The sequence below is a fragment of the Drosophila serrata genome, unplaced genomic scaffold (genome assembly GCF_035046125.1).
Source record: "Drosophila serrata isolate PLE 108 unplaced genomic scaffold, ASM3504612v1 contig_228, whole genome shotgun sequence".
Lineage (NCBI taxonomy): Eukaryota > Metazoa > Arthropoda > Insecta > Diptera > Drosophilidae > Drosophila > Drosophila serrata.
In genome coordinates, this window is record NW_028257126.1 from 1,959,162 (window position 1) to 1,980,029 (window position 20,868).

The 20,868-nt window shown below is 43.0% G+C and overlaps 7 protein-coding genes across 10 annotated transcripts; 3 read left to right on the forward strand and 4 right to left on the reverse strand.

Annotated features, from left to right (window-relative positions):
- The first annotated feature begins 45 nt into the window (after positions 1-45).
- Positions 46-415, forward strand: SLIRP2 (SRA stem-loop interacting RNA binding protein 2). The gene has a single exon (XM_020957457.2). The coding sequence runs from the start codon at positions 46-48 to the stop codon at positions 313-315; it is 270 nt and encodes an 89-aa protein (XP_020813116.1). The 3' UTR covers positions 316-415.
- Dhod (dihydroorotate dehydrogenase 2) lies at positions 318-1,878 on the reverse strand. Its single transcript, XM_020957440.2, has 2 exons — positions 1,654-1,878; positions 318-1,601 (listed from the first exon to the last, which is right to left on the reverse strand). The coding sequence occupies exons 1-2, from the start codon at positions 1,699-1,701 to the stop codon at positions 429-431; spliced, it is 1,221 nt and encodes a 406-aa protein (XP_020813099.1). The 5' UTR covers positions 1,702-1,878; the 3' UTR covers positions 318-428.
- Positions 1,879-2,509: 631 nt separating this feature from the next.
- Sys1 (Sys1 golgi trafficking protein) lies at positions 2,510-4,139 on the forward strand. Of its 3 annotated transcripts, none has more exons than XR_015271031.1 (4): positions 2,510-2,779; positions 2,845-2,966; positions 3,502-3,752; positions 3,802-4,139. XR_015271031.1 is itself a non-coding variant. In XM_020957456.2 (3 exons), the coding sequence occupies exons 1-3, from the start codon at positions 2,615-2,617 to the stop codon at positions 3,695-3,697; spliced, it is 483 nt and encodes a 160-aa protein (XP_020813115.1). In that variant the 5' UTR covers positions 2,510-2,614; the 3' UTR covers positions 3,698-3,780. The 3 variants fall into 3 exon arrangements, 1 of the variants encoding a protein (XP_020813115.1); XR_002319906.2 differs by having other exon boundaries at positions 3,812-4,139; XM_020957456.2 differs by lacking the exon at positions 3,802-4,139 and having other exon boundaries at positions 3,502-3,780.
- Positions 3,709-4,029, reverse strand: LOC110187944 (uncharacterized). Its single transcript, XM_020957458.2, has one exon. It carries the CDS (start codon positions 4,027-4,029, stop codon positions 3,793-3,795), a length of 237 nt encoding a protein of 78 aa, XP_020813117.2. The 3' UTR covers positions 3,709-3,792.
- Positions 4,140-4,956: 817 nt separating the features above from the next.
- Positions 4,957-12,560, reverse strand: bel (ATP-dependent RNA helicase bel). 2 transcript variants are annotated; one of them, XM_020957431.2, is made up of 5 exons: positions 12,405-12,560; positions 11,667-12,141; positions 8,459-8,819; positions 6,003-7,862; positions 4,957-5,929 (listed from the first exon to the last, which is right to left on the reverse strand). In XM_020957431.2, the coding sequence occupies exons 2-5, from the start codon at positions 11,709-11,711 to the stop codon at positions 5,814-5,816; spliced, it is 2,382 nt and encodes a 793-aa protein (XP_020813090.2). In that variant the 5' UTR covers positions 11,712-12,141; positions 12,405-12,560; the 3' UTR covers positions 4,957-5,813. The 2 variants fall into 2 exon arrangements, with proteins under 2 accessions (XP_020813090.2, XP_086686225.1); XM_086830099.1 differs by having other exon boundaries at positions 5,994-7,862.
- Positions 12,561-12,606: 46 nt separating this feature from the next.
- p (WD40 repeat domain-containing protein pink) lies at positions 12,607-15,560 on the reverse strand. The gene is made up of 3 exons (XM_020957430.2): positions 15,299-15,560; positions 14,726-15,226; positions 12,607-14,662 (listed from the first exon to the last, which is right to left on the reverse strand). The coding sequence occupies exons 1-3, from the start codon at positions 15,380-15,382 to the stop codon at positions 12,764-12,766; spliced, it is 2,484 nt and encodes an 827-aa protein (XP_020813089.2). The 5' UTR covers positions 15,383-15,560; the 3' UTR covers positions 12,607-12,763.
- Positions 15,561-16,064: 504 nt separating this feature from the next.
- Positions 16,065-20,839, forward strand: LOC110187923 (spermine oxidase). Its single transcript, XM_020957434.2, has 5 exons — positions 16,065-16,737; positions 17,601-18,006; positions 18,069-18,843; positions 18,942-19,062; positions 19,933-20,839. Exons 1-5 carry the CDS (start codon positions 16,438-16,440, stop codon positions 20,113-20,115), a joined length of 1,785 nt encoding a protein of 594 aa, XP_020813093.2. The 5' UTR covers positions 16,065-16,437; the 3' UTR covers positions 20,116-20,839.
- Positions 20,840-20,868: the final 29 nt, after the last annotated feature.

Sequence of the window (20,868 nt, forward strand, 5' to 3'; positions counted from 1 at the left end):
TGAACTAAACTGGCAACACTGCTTTATCCACAAATTTACATAATCATGTCCAGCGGATTCGTGCGCAGCAGCTACAAATTATTCGTCGGCAACCTCCCGTGGACAATTAGCAGCAAGGAGCTGCGGACGTACTTCTCTCGCTACGGGCACGTCGCCAACGCGGAGGTAGTCTTTGACCGGCAACTGGGCCTGTCAAAGCACTATGGCTTCGTAGTTTTCAGCCAGCGAGACGCCTTCAACAGCGCCAGCAACCAAAACACGCACTTCCTGGAGGGTCGCGTCCTCACCGTCCAGAGGGCTAATGAAACTGCCTAGGATACGTGAACTAGATTTATTTTAAGTCCAGGTTGGAAACTGCTAAGTAGTACACAAAACGTAAAGAATGAAAACATCGCTTTGAATTTGGGGCTACGCACACAGCAGTTGTCTCATTTCTTGGGCAAGTAGAACTTGGAGTTGGATCCTACCACGTCCTGAACGCTGCTATGGCCGAGCTGGGTGATCAGCGACGAGAGTTCCGCTTTTATGTCGGCAACGAGATTCGGTCCCTCGTACACGAGAGCCGTGTAAACCTGGACGTACGAGGCTCCCGCCTCGATTTTCTCGTATGCGTCGTAACCGGAGGCAACACCGCCAACGCCAATGATAGGAATCTTGCCTCCGGTAAGCTCGTACATCTGGGCGATCATCTCTGTTGAACGGGCCTTCAGCGGCGGCCCACTCAGTCCTCCCTCCTGGGAGGCCAGTTCGCTGGATTCAACGTTCATACGGGAAACCGTTGTGTTGGACACAATTAGGCCATCCACATGGCTCTGTTTGCGCTTGATCACCCAGGCGATGTCCTTCATGTCGTCCATGGACAGGTCTGGCGAGAGTTTCAAGAAGATTGGCACATTCTTGTTCTTGTCCAGACTCGACCGCGCAACGTTCACCTGCTCCAATAGCTCTAAGAGCACGCCTTTACTCTGCATGTCGCGCAGTCCTTTAGTGTTCGGGCTGCTCACGTTAATAACAAGGTAATCGGCCACGGGACCGAACACTCGCACGCCCTGCACATAGTCGGCAATGGGGCTCATAGTGGATTTGTTACGACCCAGATTGACCCCCACTACGCCGTTGAAGTCCTCCTTGTTGCGGAGCATGCGCAGCCGCTGCAGCACCGCCTGGTGTCCCTCGCTGTTGAACCCGTACCGGTTAATGATGGCTCGATCATTGGATAAACGAAAAACCCTGGGCTTAGGATTACCCTCCTGGGCCGCAGGTGTGACGGTCCCAACCTCGATAAAGCCGAATCCCAAGTCGCGCAGTCCGCTAACGGCCTCCGCGTTCTTGTCAAAGCCGGCCGCTATACCGATCGGGTTGCTGAGCAACCGGCCAAAAAACGGTGTGTGCAGGTTAATGTCGTCTTGGTACTGAGACACCGGACACAGGCGGTATTTGCAGGCAAGCACAGCAAGATGATGGCTGGTTTCCGCCGGCAGCAGGCGGACGACTGGCATGACAAACGTGCGGAACATCTGGTCTCGGTTTTTGTATGCGGTCAGACCAGCCACTACGGCTGTTGCTCCGGCCGTAACGATGCAAAGCGAACGCAACCGACTCTGCAGGATGATGTCTACAAAATCCGCCCCAAATTATGGAGTACATACTTACAAATTTTAATGTTTTTAACATTGCATTCTTCATGTGATCCTGCGACATAATGATGATCGTTGCCTATCGAGAACAACTGCGTGGGTAAGGCGGTTTGGCTCGCTAAAAAAAATATACAAAAATGTACTTTAGTCAAAGACTATTTGTACGTTAGTTTTAATTTAAAAAGTGATGTTAAATGAAAGCTATTTTGAGCCTACTAGCAGGAAATTGACATCTAAATGGAACATCTTGCTCAGCTCGGCTTATCGATAACAGTGTTGGCAGCGCTTCAACACAAAAAAAGACAGATTCGTTAAAAAAAAAGGACAAAAAATGGATAGATTTCTAATAAAAAAAAAGGACAAATATGTTTTCTTAAATTTTAGTTTACTTCGGAGAGCACTTTATCTATATTTTTTCATAGCCTAAGTATAGATATCTTTTAATGTAAATTTCGGCACCAGGTGATATTACTTTCGTGCCTATATAATTTATGCAGTACATTCCGAAAGTTTCGTCGGGTTGGAAATATTTGATTGAAAGTTTTTATTAATGACTTCCAAAATTGCTTTTAAAAAAACAAATAGGATTGACTAACCTCAGTTCAAAGTTTAGCTAAAATTGCTGATTATCTCACACTTTTCATCTAATGCTGCCGTATTGAAATTCAACTTTATTTCAATCTATTGATCTATAAAGAGTTTCTCTGCATGCTTGATAGACAGCACCTTAGTGTCGCAGACTCTAGTTTTCTTAAGAGGTTCCTTAATAATAAATAAAATTATAAAATTCAAAATAATAGAATCAAGTGATGAACAGATGATGTTTATAAATTTTTTTGAACAAAAAATAGGGACAGATCTGTCATAAAAAAGGACAAATTGGCAACACTGTCGATAAAATCGCAAGTGTCATCTCTAGTTGAGTCAGTTTCATTTGTTATGGTCGCTTTTTTTCTAAAATAAGGGACAGGTTAGCCATGAAGGGCGGAACGTTTCGCAGTACGCAGTGGGATCCCACGCTCCTGATTTCCCAAATCTTGTCAATGCAGTTTTGCGTTTACTTCACATTGGGCCTGCTGGTGTTCGTTGCCAACAAGTTGTCCGGAGACAACTACAGTTTGGATCACCTGTTCGAGTACCATGTATGCTGCCAGTTCACCTTACTATCTGCTCCCTGCAGCCTTTTAATATCCTGTAATCCTTCCAGGAAATACACATCTATGATATTGGCGGACGACTCGTTATCTGCGCCTTTGTATTGAATGCGTTCCTGGCCTCCACTGCCTTGTGGTGCATCGTAAGACGGGCCAAGCTATGTCTGGACTTTAGGTGTGCTCTTTATAAATGGATCTATTGCATTGTATTCTGTTCAAGGGTGTTTTAGTTCTAGGCAGAAGTTTGAAGCGCACTAAAAGTAGCATTTCGAATGTATATTCTTGAACATTATCAGAGACAAACTTTTATGTTTATCTGTCCCTTTATCCGCCTATATGTTTACCCAAACTAGTCCAAATACGTTTTTTCGCGTAGTTTTATAACAAATTTTCCATCTACGTGGTTTTAATCTTAAATGTCGGACGAATTCATCATAAGGCTGACATACAAATTATTTGTCATTCGTAATTTTCACACTACATAATAGATTGTTCATATATTTATTTATCGGTAAATTTTTCAAAATCTGATATACTGCTTAATAATTACCATAGATACATTAAAATCGTTCCACTATATCTTAAATCTTTTATAGAAACTCATAAGTGACGATATATATATATATATATATATCAACTTTGATCTTTCGTTCTTACCACAAACTCTTTTAATAAAAAACAAAACTTTCCCTCTGTCTCCAAATATATAGCTGCACCTTCCACATCCTGCACTTGCTTATATGCTGGTGGTACAACCGTTCGTTTCCCGCCAACGCATCCTGGTGGCTGCTCAACGTCATTACCGGCACTATAATGTGCATAGGCGGAGAGTTCCTCTGCCTGCAAACCGAAATGAAGGAGATCCCCGTGGGCTATGCCGCTCTTAACCAAAAGTCGGACGTCTGAACCAATAGCTCTGTGATGACAACCATTTTCTCTGTACATTTATTGTTAAACTAGCGTAAGATTATATAGCTTATACACGATAATCTCCGAGACTATTAATGTAGTATCTGGTAGATGAACGGGGGACGTTGCCTCAGCTTGAGTTCCTCGGGCACTGAAACCGGTGGAATTGAAAACTTAATATCTGAATCGGTGTAATTCCTCGATATTATTGACCAAAAGTGCACCTCCCGTGGCAAATTCATCCAGTAGCTGAAAGCCAATATAACCGTGGCGATGAGCGATCCAAGGAGGAGCACCATCCAGCAAAAACCATGATGTGGCTTCTGCATGTTCAATTATTGTTCGGGTTTTACGAAATAAACACAGCTTATCCGCTTTTACGGGGTGCACCGAAAATGGCCTGCCGATCTACGGAATAAACAAAACGGGTGTGGCCCCACGGGTATCAACCCACCGGTCGAACAGCTCCGAGCTTTGCTCTCCAAATAAATTTAACTGGCAGGGCAAACGCAAATAAAAGAATCGACTTGGCATGCTCCCCCTGTCCTCCAGAATACGCCGGAGCAAACTAATCAGGTTTGTCTAATCTAATCTAATTAGAAAGAGGAAGGCAGGCCCGGCAGGCACGATCGTCATCACTTCCTCTTCGCTGTTTGCTGCACTCCAATTGACATGTCCCCTCAGTTTGCACGTTCAATTAGGCTGATTGCTAAAAAGTGCACAGTTGAAGCTTTGGAGACCAGAATCTGGGTGACAAAGCTCTCGCAGAGGAGCTTCTAAAGGGTCACTAACCCACGCAATTCGTCGTCTGTAGATGGTTGGAAATAAACGTTGACCAGTTGTGACTCTCACAAAATAATACTTCTGTATTTACAGATCCTTTCAGCAAATAGTCATGTTCAGTGAAGAATAATAAGTATATTGCTAAGACAAACTAAAAAATGATGATGGGTAGGCTCTCAGACAAATTGTTCTCTTGAGAGGAAAACAAATTATTAGAAAGTTTTGACCATCCCACCGCTCTTTTAACGTTTGCCTTTCTGAGTATTTGGTCCTTAACAAAACTGATACATTGAAAAGTAAATATTTTCTTATCGAAAACAAAATTACTAAAATAATTCACTTGTTAGTGGAAAATATGGTTAAATAAGTATGATAAACATTTGCAACTGTTTTCTAAAGATAAAGCAAAGCCCTAACGTACTGCACCCATAAAAACCATACAGCTTAATTACTATAAATGAAACCAGAAGAGCTCTTTTTTCATTTGCTAAATTTTTTAGATTTAAGTTTAGCAAACTTTCGTTTTTTAATATTTTTTGTTTTGTGTTGGTTTTTTGCTTCATATAGTACATAATATATCTCGATTTATATATTTTATTATATATATTTATTACTATTTTATGGTTTCTTGTCGTTTAAAATCATCAATTGAAGTTCAAGGTTTGCGCTTTCATCATCTTGATCCGATATCGACACAGTATACATGTCTATATATTTGTTTGTATTTAAGAATTTCAAGAAAAAGTTTGTGTGAGAGAAGTAGTACAACTTTTGGACAAAAATTCAAAATTGTATCTGTTACTTAAATATTCTTAATATTTCTGTGGTTGTGTTTAGCATATTTGTAATATGTATGTTTGCATATCCTTCAATATATATACTTCTCGATTCCATAAAATAGACCGATGATGGGGGATGGGGAGTGAGGACCGGAATCCTGTTTTTGGGCTGCCTATACATGAATGTAATATACTTTCGCGTTGGATTTGCACAATTTATTATGAATGCTCGCTCCTGGGCTTAAAGGTTGTGAGAGTAAATTATTTGTAGGTGGTGGAGGGTGCGCATCTCTGTTTCTGTTGCTTTAGCTTTTATGTAGTTTTCGTGTTTTGTTTTGTGTTGCGCTGCGCACAGACAGTTTCTCTTTCACATTTGCTGTTCCCTATATATAGTATACACGTGTGTGTGAATATACATATATAGTTCTTATCGACTTTGTATTCTTCAGTTAGTGTTAGTTGCGAAAGTGACTACGGGGCGACGACTGCTGATGCTGCTGCTGGTGCTGATGGCCCAGGACGTTTGCCTGAAGCTGAGGCTGGAGCCTTGCTCATTGACTCCACCAATCGGGTCCGTTGCTCGAATGCGAGGCACCGCCACCATAGGAGCCGCCGTAGGATCCGCCACCGCCGCCGCCATAGAATCCGCCGCCGCCAGAGTTGCCGCCTAGGGAAAGTAAATCGTATTAGTTTATACATTTTAACATGGAACTGGTGCTGGTCCCACTCACCGAACTTACCGTACGAGTTGCCATTGCTGCGGTAGTTGCCACCACCGCCGCCTCCAGATCCGCCGCTCCGAGGCGGGCCGCTGCTACGTCCACCGCCACCGCCTACACCGCCGCCGGAACTCTGACGGTAATCTCTTGAGCCAAAACCGCCGCCGTAACGTCCTCCGCCGCCTCCGCGTCGCTTAACACCGCTGTGTCCGCGATCCGAGCTCATGTCCTCCATGAAGTTGGGGATCTCCTGCTTCGTCTCAATCAACAACTCCAGCAAATCGGAGCATATGTTGCGGTTCTTCTCGTTAAAAAAGGAGGTGGCTACTCCGAGGTTACCCATGCGTCCGGTACGACCGATTCGGTGTACATACTCCTCCACATCCGACGGCAGGTCAAAGTTTATGACATGCTTCACATGCGGAATGTCCAGGCCACGAGCGGCCACAGCGGTGGCTACTAGAATAGGGCAATCGCCGGAGCGGAAGCAGCGCAGGGCCTCCTCTCGCTCTTTCTGGGTGCGATCGCCGTGAATGCTGGTCACCGGATGGTTGCACTGGTACAGGAACTCCTCCAGCGAGTCCGCACCCTTCTTCGTCTCAACAAAGATCAAGGTCAGGTTATCTTTGCAATACTCGGGACCGTCGCGGATGGACGATAGCAAATCCAGCAAATAGGAACGCTTGTCCTGCTCGTAAACCCACAAGATCGTCTGCGTAATGTTCTCAGAGGTGGAGCCCACACGACCCACAGCCAAGAAGATGTAGTTGCTGAGGAAATCGCTGGCCAGCTCCTGGATCTGCTTAGGGAATGTGGCCGAGAACATAAGCGTCTGGCGTTGTCCGGTGGGCGGCATGTTCAGCTGCTCTACAATACGACGGATCTGTGGCTCGAAACCCATGTCCAACATGCGATCCGCCTCGTCAAGAACTAGGAACCGTATGTTCTCTAGCCCCACCTTGCCACGCGTGATCATGTCCTCCAGGCGACCAGGTGTAGCCACAATCAAGTGGCAGCCGCGGTCCAGTTCGCGCATCTGTTCGCTGGTATTGTTACCGCCATACAGCACAGCGGGACGCATCCGGGAACGGTAGGCGAACTTCTTGGCCTCCTCAAAGATTTGGGTGGCCAGCTCGCGGGTCGGTGCCAGCACCAGACCCAATGGATACTGCTTGCGCCGGCTGAACTGCCTGTTGCTCTGCGGCGGAGCCGAGTGTCCGTGCTCGTACATCTGGTTAAGAATCGGCACCAAGAAGGCGGCCGTCTTGCCAGATCCAGTTTGAGCGCAGGCCATCAAGTCCCGGCCGCTGATTATGATCGGTATAGCGTACTTTTGCACCGGTGTCGGTTTGTCATAACGTGCTAGGTTCACGTTGTTGCGGATGATCTCCGTCAGCTGCACATCATCGAACGATGTGATGTTCGGGGGCACATTATGGCCCGTCGCCTCCACGGGTATATCCTCGTATTTGTCAAAATTGATTCCTGTGTTGCCCACGCCGAACAGCTCCTGCTCCAGTCGCTCGTCCCGGGCTCCCAACTTTGTGTAGTCGATGTTGCCTCCGCCGCCCTCCTTCCACCGGCTATTGTAGCCCCCGCCTCCGCGCTCTCCGCGGTTGTTATAGCTTCTGTTGCCGCCACCGCCGCCGGGTGGTCCACCCTCGCCGCCATCAAACCCGGCTGGGCGCTCTGGCTCCTGCCAGCGATCATTGCGCGGCTGCTGCGGCTGCTGCTGCTGGCCATCCTCGCCAGTCTGCTCGTCGATAGCGTTACCGCTTCCACCACCGCCGCCGCGATACGACGGTCCACGACCAAAGCCGCGACCTCCACCACCTCCGCTGCGATTCCAGTCACCGCCGCGCCGAGAGTCGAATTCACCACCTTCAAAAGATTTAGAGGCAAATGTAAAGCATAAATCCAATAAATCAGCATGATGCATAAAAAAAAAATCCCTGAAACCACTCCCACATATGTTAATATTAAGGGTCTATAAAGGTGCTTTTTCACGTATGCTACCCATAGGACAAATACAATTCACAAAGCACCATTAAATGGGTCTCTTAAAAGTACTTGTCCCATCTGCAATAATGGTAAATAGAAATTTTGAACTTACTAATAAACTAGCCGTTTCCGAACCATTAACAAATATCCCATCCTTCTCTCCCGAAAATCAAATCATACCCCTTTATAAAACCCAGAACTGAAGACTGTAACAAAATTTTTGCCGTCCTACATTTATGTATCTAAGCTCTCACATAAAATAATTACTGCGTTATGAGGAATATTGTAAAAGTGTAAGTACTCCGTAACGAGCGCACATGTGTATGGAGATAAACTAAATAATGAGTATAACTAACATGTGAAAATAAACAAAATATGGCTGATATAAAATGGTAGATCTGGCTATAGCAATAAACAATCTCAACACTAACGGAGGGAGCTTGTAGGATTTAATGGGTGCTCGTAGTGGAACCTACCGTTGTAGTTGTCCTCGTAACGGCCACCTCCACGTCGTCCGCCTCCTCCGCTGCCAAAGCTGCCGTAGTCACCGCTCTGGCGATTGAAGCCACGACTGCCGCCGCCGCCCCTGCGGTATTCGCCTCCGCCGCGAGGCTGCTGCGGGTCCCTGCTGTCCTGGCGCGGATTCGCGGCCCTCGAGTCGAGCCCCTGACCTTGTCCTTGGCCCTGGTTCTCTGCGTCCGCTGCGTTGTTGTTGCCACCACCACCACGAAGATGCGGGGGCACATACACACCACCGGTGACAGAGTTAGTGGAAGTCTTGCTTGTTATGGGGCCGCTATAGTTAGCCGAGCCGCCATTCAAGTCCAGACCAGCAACCTGAAAGATAAGAAAACGGGCGTTATTTATGGTCTGTATCGGGGACCCGATATAAAATACATAAAAACATTTAAAATGTAATCTTTCTAACATAATCCTTTTAGATAGGCTATAGACTGGTAATTTTTTTAGCCTCTGACTCAAAATTTGTCTTAACAAGAAAATATTTCACAAATACAATTTTAATAAAGTGCCAATTATAATATTTTAGAATTCGGGAAATTATAAACATTTGAATGGCTGAGTGCAGGGAAAAAATAATTCACATAAAAACAAGAAAAAAAGCAAACTTCGGCTTGCCAAAGATCACTAGGAAGTAATACAATATAAAGTATATACATTTATGACAAAAAAAACATAATTACAGTTTTACAGTTACAGTTTTACATAATTACAGTTACAGTTTTACATAATTACAGGTACAGTTTTACATTCACAGTTTTGCGTTTTCCTCTATATCTAACCATCGTTTTTATGGCACCTATATGATTCATCATCTCAAATTTCTCGATCCTATGGGAGCTTTATGATATAGTAGTCCGATTTTCATAAAATTAAAACCGAAATTCTAGAATAATATATATATCTTAAATTATATGCAATTCTGTTAAACTTTGGAAGAGTTCGAATTTTTTTCTACAAACTTTTCTATCGTTTGTATGGCAGCTATATGATATAGTCGTCCCATCCGGCCCGTTCCGACATATTTACGAGTGAGAGTATATAGAAGACTAACTGCAAAGTTTCTTTGAGACAACGGACAGACGGACAAGGCTAGATCGACTCGGCTGTTGATCCTGACCAAGAATATACATATGTGTATACTTTATATGGTCGCAGGAGTCCGGTCCGGTCAGGTCCGTCTACAGGAGATTATGGGAACAACAGCAAAATTGTTTACAACATTTCCTTTGCTATTATTTTTCCCATTCCCCTTTACTATACTACTATGTACTATACATATGTACATACATTTTCACGATCAAGTTCAATTGATTTAAGGGGTTAGACCTTAATATTTTTGAAAAATTGTTTTATCCTTACGGTCATTTTAAGACATCTGGCTGAAAAATATCCGACTATTTGTGGATATTACAGTCATTCGATCTTCTTTTGTGTTTTTCTCAAAACTAAATTTTTTCATCATAATTTTCGTCATGCTATATCTATATTTTTATAGTTTTAAAAAAAATTTGTTTTTAGGTTTCATGTACGACCATTCGTTAAAAAAGTCCTTATTTGATTGGCCATTCGTAAATATTTTTTCTTCTTATAAGTATTTTTCGTTCAAAATATGTACTTTGTAATACTAATAAAATATTGCATCTTTAATAAGTTTGTGAAAATAATTTCTTTTAAAAACCCCTAAACTCCGATTTCCGCTGGAAATGTTCTCCAAGTTTCGTGTTCCCGCTTAGCAACATGTGCTATTAGCTTATTGTTCTTTCTAGCGCAACGTGTATACATATATGCATAAGCGAAAATCTTCGCCACATATAACAAGGGAGAGAGAGGCGCAACTAGTTTAAAGCTTTGAAGCGAGCCGCTCTCTCTTTCTTTCTTTCGATGCTGGTTGTTACACAAAGAAGCCGCTTAGCCAGTGATGCCATTTCTTTCTGAGCAGAAAAAGCTGGATCAACAATATATAAGCATAAACAGCCGAAGTAGAAGAATAGAATTTGAGCCGAATTTTTACAAAAAATAAAGTGTTTTGTTAGTGTTACATTTATACACCCATAACAAATCCTTTTATAACTCTAATATCTGTCGATTCGTCAAAAAGTAAACATATTTTGGAGTTATCAACGGTCTTATGTACAATAGCTTGCAAAAATATAACAGGTCTCTGTGGTTAAGCGATTGATGTTTATCACAAAATTTAATCGCTGCTGTAAATTCTTATATTAACATAAAAATTCGATCATAGAAACATAGAAAATATAAAAAAAAAAGAAAAACAACTTTAAGGGTGTCATTGAATTCGCAGCTTATTTTGTGCACTTCCTCTGGATTGAAGTAAATTGTTTAATTTTTATTTTGAGACTTTTCTAATTTTAAAAAGATTTGAAGCTATTTTCCAAGAAAATTTTTTACTGCATTATTTTTTTTTTTTCTTTTATTTTTCTTTTACACATCCATGAAAACAAAGCCAAGTCGGACGAGAAAAATGCAGAAAGAACATCACTGCGCCTATCTACACCACAAAAACAAAAATAGAGAGCTGATCACCCACACACGGAAATATTAATCTCAGCTGTGGTGGTAAGACTGGTCGTGGAACGTAGGTTCAGACATTTTGGATCGAGATATAAAAAGGTCTCCGCTTTGGCCAATTTTAAATTAAGTTAATCTCATGCATATAAAACTTTTGGGGCTAGACAAAAATTTAACAGATTGAAAAAAAATAAATAAATAAAATAAAAATTTCGAACCCCTTGCAACCCTACTTTCTACACTCAGCTTCCACATGTGCGCGCAAGCGGGAGAGCAGGAGAGAAGTGTGACCAGAGGCGCGCACACACAGACACACACACACACAGCCTTAGAACGGCGGCGCTGCACACGCATTTAACACACACATAGAAGGCGAGTGGAAACTTTCATATATGTATGTTTGTCAAATTTGGAGGCAAGCGAGCAAAAATTATACAAAAATTACAAATTGGAATGACGAAGCAGAAGAAAAGGAACTTATGACACGCACACTTGCACATTTGCCTCTCATGTACACTGTTGTAAATGAGCGATACGAGACATTAGTGTGTTATGAAATCAATAAATTTTTAGCCGAACATTGCTTTTTCATGCATAGTACATTTCCCCTCTCACCCCCCTCGCCGTACTTACTTGCTGCTCTAGACCTGTGCCATTTTGGTTAATAGCATTACTCATATTATCCTCCAATCAGTTGCTTTTTTTTTCTTGCTTTCCGTTTAGGAAAATTTTGCAATTGTTACGTTTTTTAGGGTGCACACTTGCAATTTCCGACAAAAAAATGTACTTGATCGTTGTGTTTGTGTTGCACTTTGTGTCTATACGAATTTTCTTAGTTTTTCCGACTGCTATTTCTTACGTTCCACAAGCTACTGCGTTCTCGTGTGAAATTTGGAACGATGTCTGGGTTCTGTACTTTTTCGAATTCTTTCTTTCTTTCTACTCTCGCACAGAGTTCCTTTGTTTGCTTGAAACTTTTGACGTTGGGACTTTTCCGGGTCGGCCTGCTTGTGCCTCGACAATTACAAGCACTTTGCAACTCTGCTGGGCTTGGAAAATCTTGCTTTTCCGACGATTTCACGTTTTTTCTTCGCTTTCAGACGCGTGTCTATGTTAGGGATGGGGAAAAAAACATTAATATATCGATATATTTTTTTTATTGATATACGATAAGTTTAAAAAAATTTGTCTGAATACTTGGGATGGGTAACGTATATGGGTCTAAATACTAGGGATGGATAAAATATTCATAAGTATATCGATATATATCGAACAGCTGTTTCGACCCGGCGCTATTTTGTCGTACAGAAAAAAATTTAATTTTGTTTATTATCATTATCTTTAAAATAGGAAATAAAATGCAGTACCAACCTTAAAATCATCAGAAGACTTGGATGATGGAAGAGAAATAAGGCTGGGCAGGTGAAATTTTGTATAGATTTGGGCCAAAAGTTTTTGTGTATGCTGAGATGAGTTGATTTTTCAAGCGTCAATATTTGCGACATAAAGCATCGCTACCTCTTTATTGTTTTTCCAGCCTTTTTAATTTCGAGAAATGGATTTCCTCAGTAAATATGTAAACAGAACCAATATCTCGTTTATATTCATGCTCTAATTAGAATATACATATCGTGGGTGTGTACATGTCCATATAGAATAAATGCTTTTGGTATTGGCCTTAGCTTGAGATTACATAGTGGAAACAATAAATATGGTTATTAATCTATATTCTAGCCCTTAAGGAGGCAGCGGGAATAGAACTCCCGGTCAATGGCGTCGTTTGGAATGTAAGAGCTCCACTTGAAGATCAAAGCAAGCGTATCCCCGGCGGCCATGTGATCCAGCGCGATGTTGAGGAAGCAGTTCCAGTTGTAGAAGAAGTGCCGACCCAGTTGCTCCTGCTCCACGCCGGAGACACATTCGCAGTTTGCGCATACTAGCCGTCCGCGTTGCAGTTCCACAAATTGCTCAAAGCATCGGGCCCATGCCCCCACGCTTAGCTGCTTGCCGACATCGGCTAGAAGTTCAGGCATGCCGTAGTTCAGAACAATTGCCACTACTTTTGTTAGATTCTGTTCGGCTAAATAGAACTTGGCTAAGACGTCCAGGAGAGCCGGGACAGCTTGAACCACGTCGAAGCACTTGAGCTGCTCTCCGCGCGACCAGAAATAACGGAGGAGCACCGCTCCAAGCTCATGATACTGACAGGAAGTGTCAAATCGGAGTGGGAAGGAGCAGTGCTCACACCTAACGATCTCCGCGTTCCCTGAGCCGTTTACCAAAACGAAACCAGCAGCTATGTGATCCCGCGTGGCATCATCTACTTCCCATATCAGCTCGTGGTCCAGATAGTCGAAATACATCTCGTAGCAGTTGCGCTGTGCTTGCTCCGGAGTGTCGCCATGCTCCACCATCATATTCTTTAGCTTTTCCAGCAGAGCCACCAATTCCCCTGCCGCATACTCATCGAACACAGCTCTGTATCGATCTACGCACTGTGTACGACTGAATTTGGCGCTCTTGGCGATCAGGTAGAGATTGTAGAGGGTCTTTTCCTCGGGGCTGATGTGTGGTGCCTGAGGAGCCGGTTTTCTACAGCGACTGACAATTTCCTCCTCTTCCTCCTGATCCTGAGCTCCCGATTCATAGCGCGCTTTGATGTCCTTAAAGGGAAGCGAACGCTCACTGTCTGGGATAAGTTCTCTCACCAATTGTTGATGCTCCTCCGCGAAGATGTTAAACTTGTACTTGATGATGTTTTTCCCAAATTTCCCCGTGACAGTAAGAAGTGCATCCTTGAACTGTCCAGATTTGGGGGGCTGCTTCAAATTGTCACAAAATGCATTCTCCAAGACGTAGACACCTTTTGGGGTTGGTTTCACTGCACTACCACCGCTCAAGCTGCGCTCTGTGGTGGCGGAACTGCCTCCGGAACTGTGCGTGTCCAAAGCACTGCCCGTGCACTGGGTAATGGCATCAAAGATCACGGATATATCGTTCAGCAGCTCGTACTCCTGCCTTTCGATGAGAAGCTGCTTCAGTGCATTTAGCTGCTTTAGCTCATAGTCTTCGCGCGCCTTGTCTGCAAAATAACGCACATGCTGGCGAAGTAGGTTTGCGCATGGAAGCAGTTTGGATTGTTGGATCAGAGAAACGGCGTGAGATTGAAGAGTTTGCAGCTGTACACTGTACAGGGCGCCAGATTGGGTGAAAACAAATATCTCCAAGCCGGACGACCGACAATCGGCAATCCTTTCGAACTGATTGCACCACAGCACCACCGCTGACCGTCGCACATCGAACACATACAATCCAAGTTCAGTGAAAGCCAAGAGGAAGTCCTCGCCCAAGCGTTGAACTTTGGCGAACTGCAGGTTCTGCGGCTGATAGTCCAACAGCTCCGCATTGGCGTCCAGTTCGTCCGTGCCGGTTCCCGGGCGCTGAATTCTTGCAGGTGCGGTGGCCAAAGCGCTCTTAAACTGGTGTGTCTGAAGCACCTCACCTTCAAAGTCTACCTCCCACACTCGGCTTCCAGGACGGGCACAGTAGATGCGAGAGGGCTGAAGTGATTCCTGAGGTGAGACGAAGAAGCAAGCCCCAAATGCTCCATCGCGAGGACGGTTCCCAATCTGGAAAGGGAAAAGGTGTAGTAATATTATTGAGAATTATCCTACAAGAACGACATAACTGACCTGCTTATACTCCTCGTACTCAGTGTTACAAAGAATGCACTTGGTGCAGTTGGACACCAGCAGCAGTGACTCAAAGTCGTCGATCTGGACAATGGGCGAGTCCAGGTAGAGCAACGGATGCACGGTCATGTTGAGTAGCAAGCTATGGCCGATGAACGAGGAAAGCAGCACGAGGCTGACTTGTCCGCGGGAGTCGCCGTAGTAGAACTGTTTCTCGTCCTGCGTCCATTGTATGCAGCTCACTTGCACCGCCTGGTCCAAATGCGTGAAAATCACCTGCGGCGTGGCCTGGGCGGAGAGGTTCACGGCGTAAACACAGATCAGAGAGCGCTGGGTTGAAAAAGCCACATATTTGCTATTCGCCGAGATACTGAGACAGGTAATGGCTCCATGCTTGTTCGGGATCAAATGCAGGAACTTTCCGTTGCGATTGAACAAGTAAAGCGATCCGGACGAGGCTCCAAAAACGATGTAGTTGTCGGATATGTCGAAGCAGGTGTACTGCGGAAGAGGGCGTGTGGGGGTGATTGCTAATGAACGGTCTGATATTGAATTTCAGGTGAGATTGCTCACCTTGATACGGTTGTGATGCTTCAGTGGCAGCGACAGCGACAGCGAAAAATCAATAAAATTCGTCAGACAGTAGGCGTCGGCCATGGTTCGAGTTTATCTTTATTTGCAGGTGCTCATGCCAATCACATATCTCGTTGTTTACATTTATCGTAGTACGGATCACGAAATGTGTATTAATTATTTAAACAAAATTGTGAAGCAGTGTTGCCGGTTTAGCTAAATTCAAGCTATATCTGGCGTACTTGAAAATGGAAAAGCTTCTGAAGCTTGCCTTAAAAAAAGCTTATTTTGATATTCATCAAGCATCTACTTGTGTTTTTTTTTTTATAAAAAAATATAAATATGCATTTTTGTTACTATTGGAAAAGCTTTTAACTTATGAAGGGAGAACGTCTATAAATTATAGTTTTAGAATAAAGACATTACTGTCAAATTCTCACCACTGCCTAACTAAAACAAAAAAGTAGACTTTTTCCTTAACAATTGAAAATCCTTTTAAGATTTATATTTCAAATTTTACACGTGTATAAAACAGTTTTACACGAATACTCGCCTCATACATGGGGTAAAATGAGCCATATTGGGGTAGAGCAATCATACTTGCCGTAGTTTTGGCTTTAATTAAGTCGACAAAATTATAATGTATGCATTATCGGTTATAGCTTAAGCATTTCTTTTTATATTTGCCTGTTTCAGCTTCGCAACACATAAATTTTAAGTGTTACCACGCCATGTTGCCAGATTATACGCAGAAGTACACTGGCCAGCTGATATTTTTGCTTTTACTTCAAAAAGTCCTGCAGCCCTGCGGAAATCAGCTGATGGAAAACGTTTTGCCTTAAGTTTATATAAATAAAATTTTTTTTTTTCAGTTTAAAAACATTGTCAGCTATTTTCAATTAGTATTCCAAACTATGCATTTTACCAAAAAGGCAACTACAAGTGGCACATTCAATCAGCTGTTTGTTTTTTCGCTCTCCAATCGGCAAAACGGCTGTCAAATAAACGTCAAAACAGTCGCGACTCAGAGAAAAAGTGGAAGAAAATGAGGCGTGAAAAGCTTTAACAACGAAAACATAAATAAACAGAAGGGAACGAAAATCTATCTCGCATATGCTCATAAGAAGAGTTGTGTAGCAATGGGTGATAAGGAGGAGCCCACCACACCCGCGCCATCGCCCACGGAGGAGGGATTGTCGGACATTACGGCCGCTGGAGCGATCAGCGGGGTCAGAGGTGGCGCCATCGTTGACGGAGGGGCCGGTGACCCACTCCTGAACAATACCAACGTAAAGATTGTGATCATTGGAGCCGGCATGGCAGGCCTATCCGCTGCGAATCATCTCCTGCAGAACGGGTGCGACGACTTCCTCATCTTGGAGGCACGGGGCCGGGTGGGCGGACGGATTGTGTCCATACCGCTCAGCAACAATCAGAAGGTACGACAAGACGTTATGTAAGCCCTATTACAAACAATATACATATGTATATAGGACGACGGTCTGGGCATTCGGGAATAGAACTCGAAGTTCAAGCGAAAAATAGAGGCCATGCTGTAACATTTTCCCCGCCTGCGCCGTTGATTATAGATTTTTCCAAAGCACTGCGCAGTCGGTCAGCTGTTGGTTCTTCTTAATGCAGGCTATTTTTATATAGAAGATTTAGCCTTCCTGTTCCTGTTTTCGTATTGCCAGAGTTTCAATGTGTGCACCTTGAGTAATCTAAAAATAAAAGTAATTTTCACATCATCTGCTTTCATTCCCTCTACATATATTATGTTTTTTTTGCAAACTATTTTTTTCTTTTACGGCATAATACAACTTTCTTTGGACAAGCGATTTAAGATAAGATAGTACGTTCTGAATTAAGTGAATGGTGACGCTTCTGGTGCAATACCCCCGTAAACTCACGGGTCTGCGGACCGGCGATCACGTAGCCTTATTTATTTGACATAAAAATCTATACAAAGGTCTTAAATATATATTTCATTAATATGAAATAAAACATAAGATTCTCTTTTTTAACTTTTTCATTTACTTTTAAATGTGATTGCAAGGGGAGTGACCAATGTTCTGCCTTATTTATTAATTTAGACCCAACTTCTAATCTTCAGGCAAACGCTATTTTAAAACCCTTAATTAACAGGATTTAAAGTTAAATTATTTGGTATTTCTCTATCTAATCATGTAGGTCAGTTTTTATCTGATGGTAACCGGCGAGTTGAAGGCTATTATTGTTTTGTAACCAAAGCTTTCGCTACGTTACTCAATTTGTCTGACGGTCCCAATTTATTACTATATAGATCGAGCTGGGAGCCAATTGGATACACGGCGTCTTGGGTAATCCTATCTTTGAGCTGGCCGTGCAACATGGTCTAGTCAGCGTTGTTAACGTTCCCAAACCCCACAAAGTGGTGGCCACAACGGAGGATGGGCACCAGGTGCCATTCAGTGTGCTGCAGGAGATATACGAGGCGTACGTCTGTTTCTTGAGGCGCTGCGACGAGTACTTTCTCTGCCAGTACAGCCCTCCGCCGGACATTCACAGCGTGGGCGAGCACATTAACTATGAGATAGAGATCTTTCTAAGCGCCGTGCAGGATCCCAAAGAGAAGCGTCTGAAGCAGTCCATTTTTAACTGCCTACTCAAGCGCGAGACCTGCATCACCGGCTGCAACAACATGGACGAAGTGGATCTGCTCGAGCTGGGTGAGACATTTCTAAGATTTCATACGAACTATTTTGATTATAAACGTATCCTACCTTCGCAGGCAGTTACACGGAGCTACAGGGAGGCAACATTGTACTGCCCTCCGGATATAGCTCCATCCTGCGTCCTCTGAGCGCCCAGATACAGAAGCAGTCGATTTTTACCAAATGTCCGGTGAAGAAGATACACTGGAAGCGGAAAAAGACGTTCACCGGACTGGAGACGGTCGACGAGCACTCAGAGGACGAGCACTCTGACGATTCAGAACGGACGGTGACTGAAGTTCCCACGGGCGGACTTCGGGGCGAATCCGTGGAGTCGAACTCCAGCAGCAATTGTGATTATCCAGCTGGCAATGTGCGTGTAGACTGTGAGGACGGCCGTGTGTTTCACGCTGCACACGTGATATGTACGATTCCTCTCGGCGTGCTAAAGTCCACACACCGCTCTCTATTTGATCCGGAGTTACCGCAATACAAGCAGGAGTCCATTGAGAATCTCATGTTCGGTACTGTCGACAAGATCTTTTTGGAGTACGAGCGGCCGTTCCTTAGTGCCGATATATCAGAAATTATGTTGTTGTGGGACGACGACAAGCGGGACATGAATAGCAGCGAGGAGGAGCTGGCCAGCGAGGAGTACCTTAGCAAGAACTGGTTCAAGAAGATCTACTCGTTCGCCAAGATAACAGATACGCTGCTCCTGGCTTGGGTCTCCGGACGGGAGGCGGAGTATATGGAGAAGCTGTCTCAAGAGGTGGTGGCGGAGAAGTGTACAGAGATTCTTCGAAATTTTCTACAGGATCCCTACGTTCCCAAGCCAAAGCGATGTGTGTGGTAAGAAATACTTTGAACACCTAGCATTTTATAGCAATGCCCTATATAATTTAAATTTCTTTTTCACCTAATTCTGGCCTCACAACTCGTAATTTTAGCACTAGTTGGAAGTCTCAAGACTTTACGGGCGGAGCGTACACCTCGATACCTGTGGGTGCCACCCAGGAGGATATTGAGAATCTGGCTCAACCCCTGTATGCCACTCCTCAGGCCACAAAAGTAAGTTTGGTCAATCAGTAAATCCGGCATATATTTATACCCTTGCAGGGTATTATAATTTCAGTCAGAAGTTTGCAACGCAGTGAAGGAGGCACCTCCGACTATATAAAGTATATATATTCTTGATCAGGATCAACAGCCGAGTCGATCTAGCCATGTCCGTCTGTCCGTCTGTCCGTCTGTCCGTCTGTCCGTCTGTCCGTCTGTCCGTCTGTCCGTCTGTCCTTCTGTCCGTCTGTCCGTTTCTACGCAAACTAGTCTCTCAGTTTTGAAGCTATCTGAATGACACTTTGTAGTTAGCCTTCTATATACTCTCACTCGTATATATGTCGGAACGGGCCGGATCGGACGACTATATCATATAGCTGCCATAGGAATGATCGGAAAATTTTTACAAAAAAATTTTTAACTTTTTCAGTTTTCAATAGAATTTGATCAAATTTGAGATATAGCCATTTTCCTATACTCTACAATTTTGCATACAATTTTATGAAAATCGGACTACTATATCATATAGCTCCCATAGGAACGATTGAGAAATTAATACAATTAAAAATTATAACTTTTTCGGTTTTCAACAGATTTTCATAAAATTTGAGGTATAGCCATTTTATATTAGTCTTTAAATTTAGTGTCAAATTTCATGAAAATCGGACGACTATATCATATAGGTGCCATACAAGCGATCGTTTGATGTAGAGGAAAAATGCTGTGAATGTAAAACTTTTTCATTGTTTTTTAACACAAATATATATAATTTTTATTGTATGGATTCCTATTCATAGAAGTTCTATCTGCAAGGGTATATAAACTTCGGCGTGCCGAAGTTAGCTTCCTTTCTTGTTTTTACTCAATTTTTTTCTCATTTAGCCCGCCATTGTGTTTGCCGGAGAGCATACGCATTCCAGTTTCTACTCCACAGTGCACGGCGCTTACCTAAGCGGCCGGACGGCTGCCCAGCATTTGCTGGCTAGCGAAGAACCGGATGAGATTATAATGGAGTCGGACGGCAGCGATCTAAGCGCGTGGATACAGGGCATAGCCCTGGACTGAGCCCAAGCAAATCAACGACCACTCATCATTTTTGTATTATAATTTATTTGCTTTTACATTTACGTTTACACGTTTCAAACGCTTTACAGCGAGTGATATTTAATTTAATCAAGTGTAATATATATATATATATCAATTTTGCGATAATAGTAGACCGATTTAACTAATTTTTGTCTTAAATCACTTGTACAATTATTATTTTATGTTGTAGATGCCATTATTTTATAATTTGTTTGGAGCCTCAGCTCGTAAAATACAATACTACTAATAAATGTTACAATATAGCTGAGCTGATCAATGTGCTGCCAATTTAAAAAAATCTGTGCACTCGCAGCAGCTTTTACAGAACTCCGACGAAATGTGTGCACAAAGCATATTGTTGTTTAGAACTAATTACCGAATAGCAAGACATAAGTATATAAATATTTAATATGCCTATTTTTATAAATTCATATTAAACTCAGAAAATGATGCATCAGGTTGGATTTAAGTAGATGGACGTTAGTCGAAGGCAACAATTGTATATTTGAAACTATTGTTAATGTTGACTATTTTGCTAACTCATTTATGCATTAGTTAAATCTTCAGGACGGGCAACAGCAACTGAGGCATAAATTGATCTTGATAAGTCTAATCTACATATATATTTATTTGTATTTGTGACATGTATAAAGACTTGTCACATAAAATCAATAAAAGAACACGCTAAATTATTAAATAAAAACAGTGTACCCCTTATTAATTCTAAGACAT

Bases quoted from the DNA above. Each gene is read 5' to 3' on its own strand.
- SLIRP2 (XM_020957457.2), top strand. From the start codon at position 46: ATGTCCAGCGGATTCGTGCGCAGCAGCTACAAATTATTCGTCGGCAAC.
- Dhod (XM_020957440.2), bottom strand. From the start codon at position 1,701: ATGTCGCAGGATCACATGAAGAATGCAATGTTAAAAACATTAAAATTT. The intron at 1,602-1,653 runs GTAAGTATGTAC...ATCATCCTGCAG, and splicing joins TGTTAAAAACATTAAAATTT to AGTCGGTTGCGTTCGCTTTG.
- Sys1 (XM_020957456.2), top strand. From the start codon at position 2,615: ATGAAGGGCGGAACGTTTCGCAGTACGCAGTGGGATCCCACGCTCCTG. The intron at 2,780-2,844 runs GTATGCTGCCAG...TAATCCTTCCAG, and splicing joins ATCACCTGTTCGAGTACCAT to GAAATACACATCTATGATAT. The intron at 2,967-3,501 runs GTGTGCTCTTTA...CCAAATATATAG, and splicing joins AAGCTATGTCTGGACTTTAG to CTGCACCTTCCACATCCTGC.
- LOC110187944 (XM_020957458.2), bottom strand. From the start codon at position 4,029: ATGCAGAAGCCACATCATGGTTTTTGCTGGATGGTGCTCCTCCTTGGA.
- bel (XM_086830099.1), bottom strand. From the start codon at position 11,711: ATGAGTAATGCTATTAACCAAAATGGCACAGGTCTAGAGCAGCAA. The intron at 8,820-11,666 runs GTAAGTACGGCG...CTTATCTTTCAG, and splicing joins GCACAGGTCTAGAGCAGCAA to GTTGCTGGTCTGGACTTGAA. The intron at 5,930-5,993 runs GTGAGTGGGACC...TACTTTCCCTAG, and splicing joins CAACTCGTACGGTAAGTTCG to GCGGCAACTCTGGCGGCGGC.
- p (XM_020957430.2), bottom strand. From the start codon at position 15,382: ATGGCCGACGCCTACTGTCTGACGAATTTTATTGATTTTTCGCTGTCG. The intron at 15,227-15,298 runs GTGAGCAATCTC...CCTCTTCCGCAG, and splicing joins AGCATCACAACCGTATCAAG to TACACCTGCTTCGACATATC. The intron at 14,663-14,725 runs GTCAGTTATGTC...TTCCCTTTCCAG, and splicing joins AGTACGAGGAGTATAAGCAG to ATTGGGAACCGTCCTCGCGA.
- LOC110187923 (XM_020957434.2), top strand. From the start codon at position 16,438: ATGGGTGATAAGGAGGAGCCCACCACACCCGCGCCATCGCCCACGGAG. The intron at 18,844-18,941 runs GTAAGAAATACT...TCGTAATTTTAG, and splicing joins AAGCCAAAGCGATGTGTGTG to CACTAGTTGGAAGTCTCAAG. The intron at 19,063-19,932 runs GTAAGTTTGGTC...TTTCTCATTTAG, and splicing joins CCACTCCTCAGGCCACAAAA to CCCGCCATTGTGTTTGCCGG.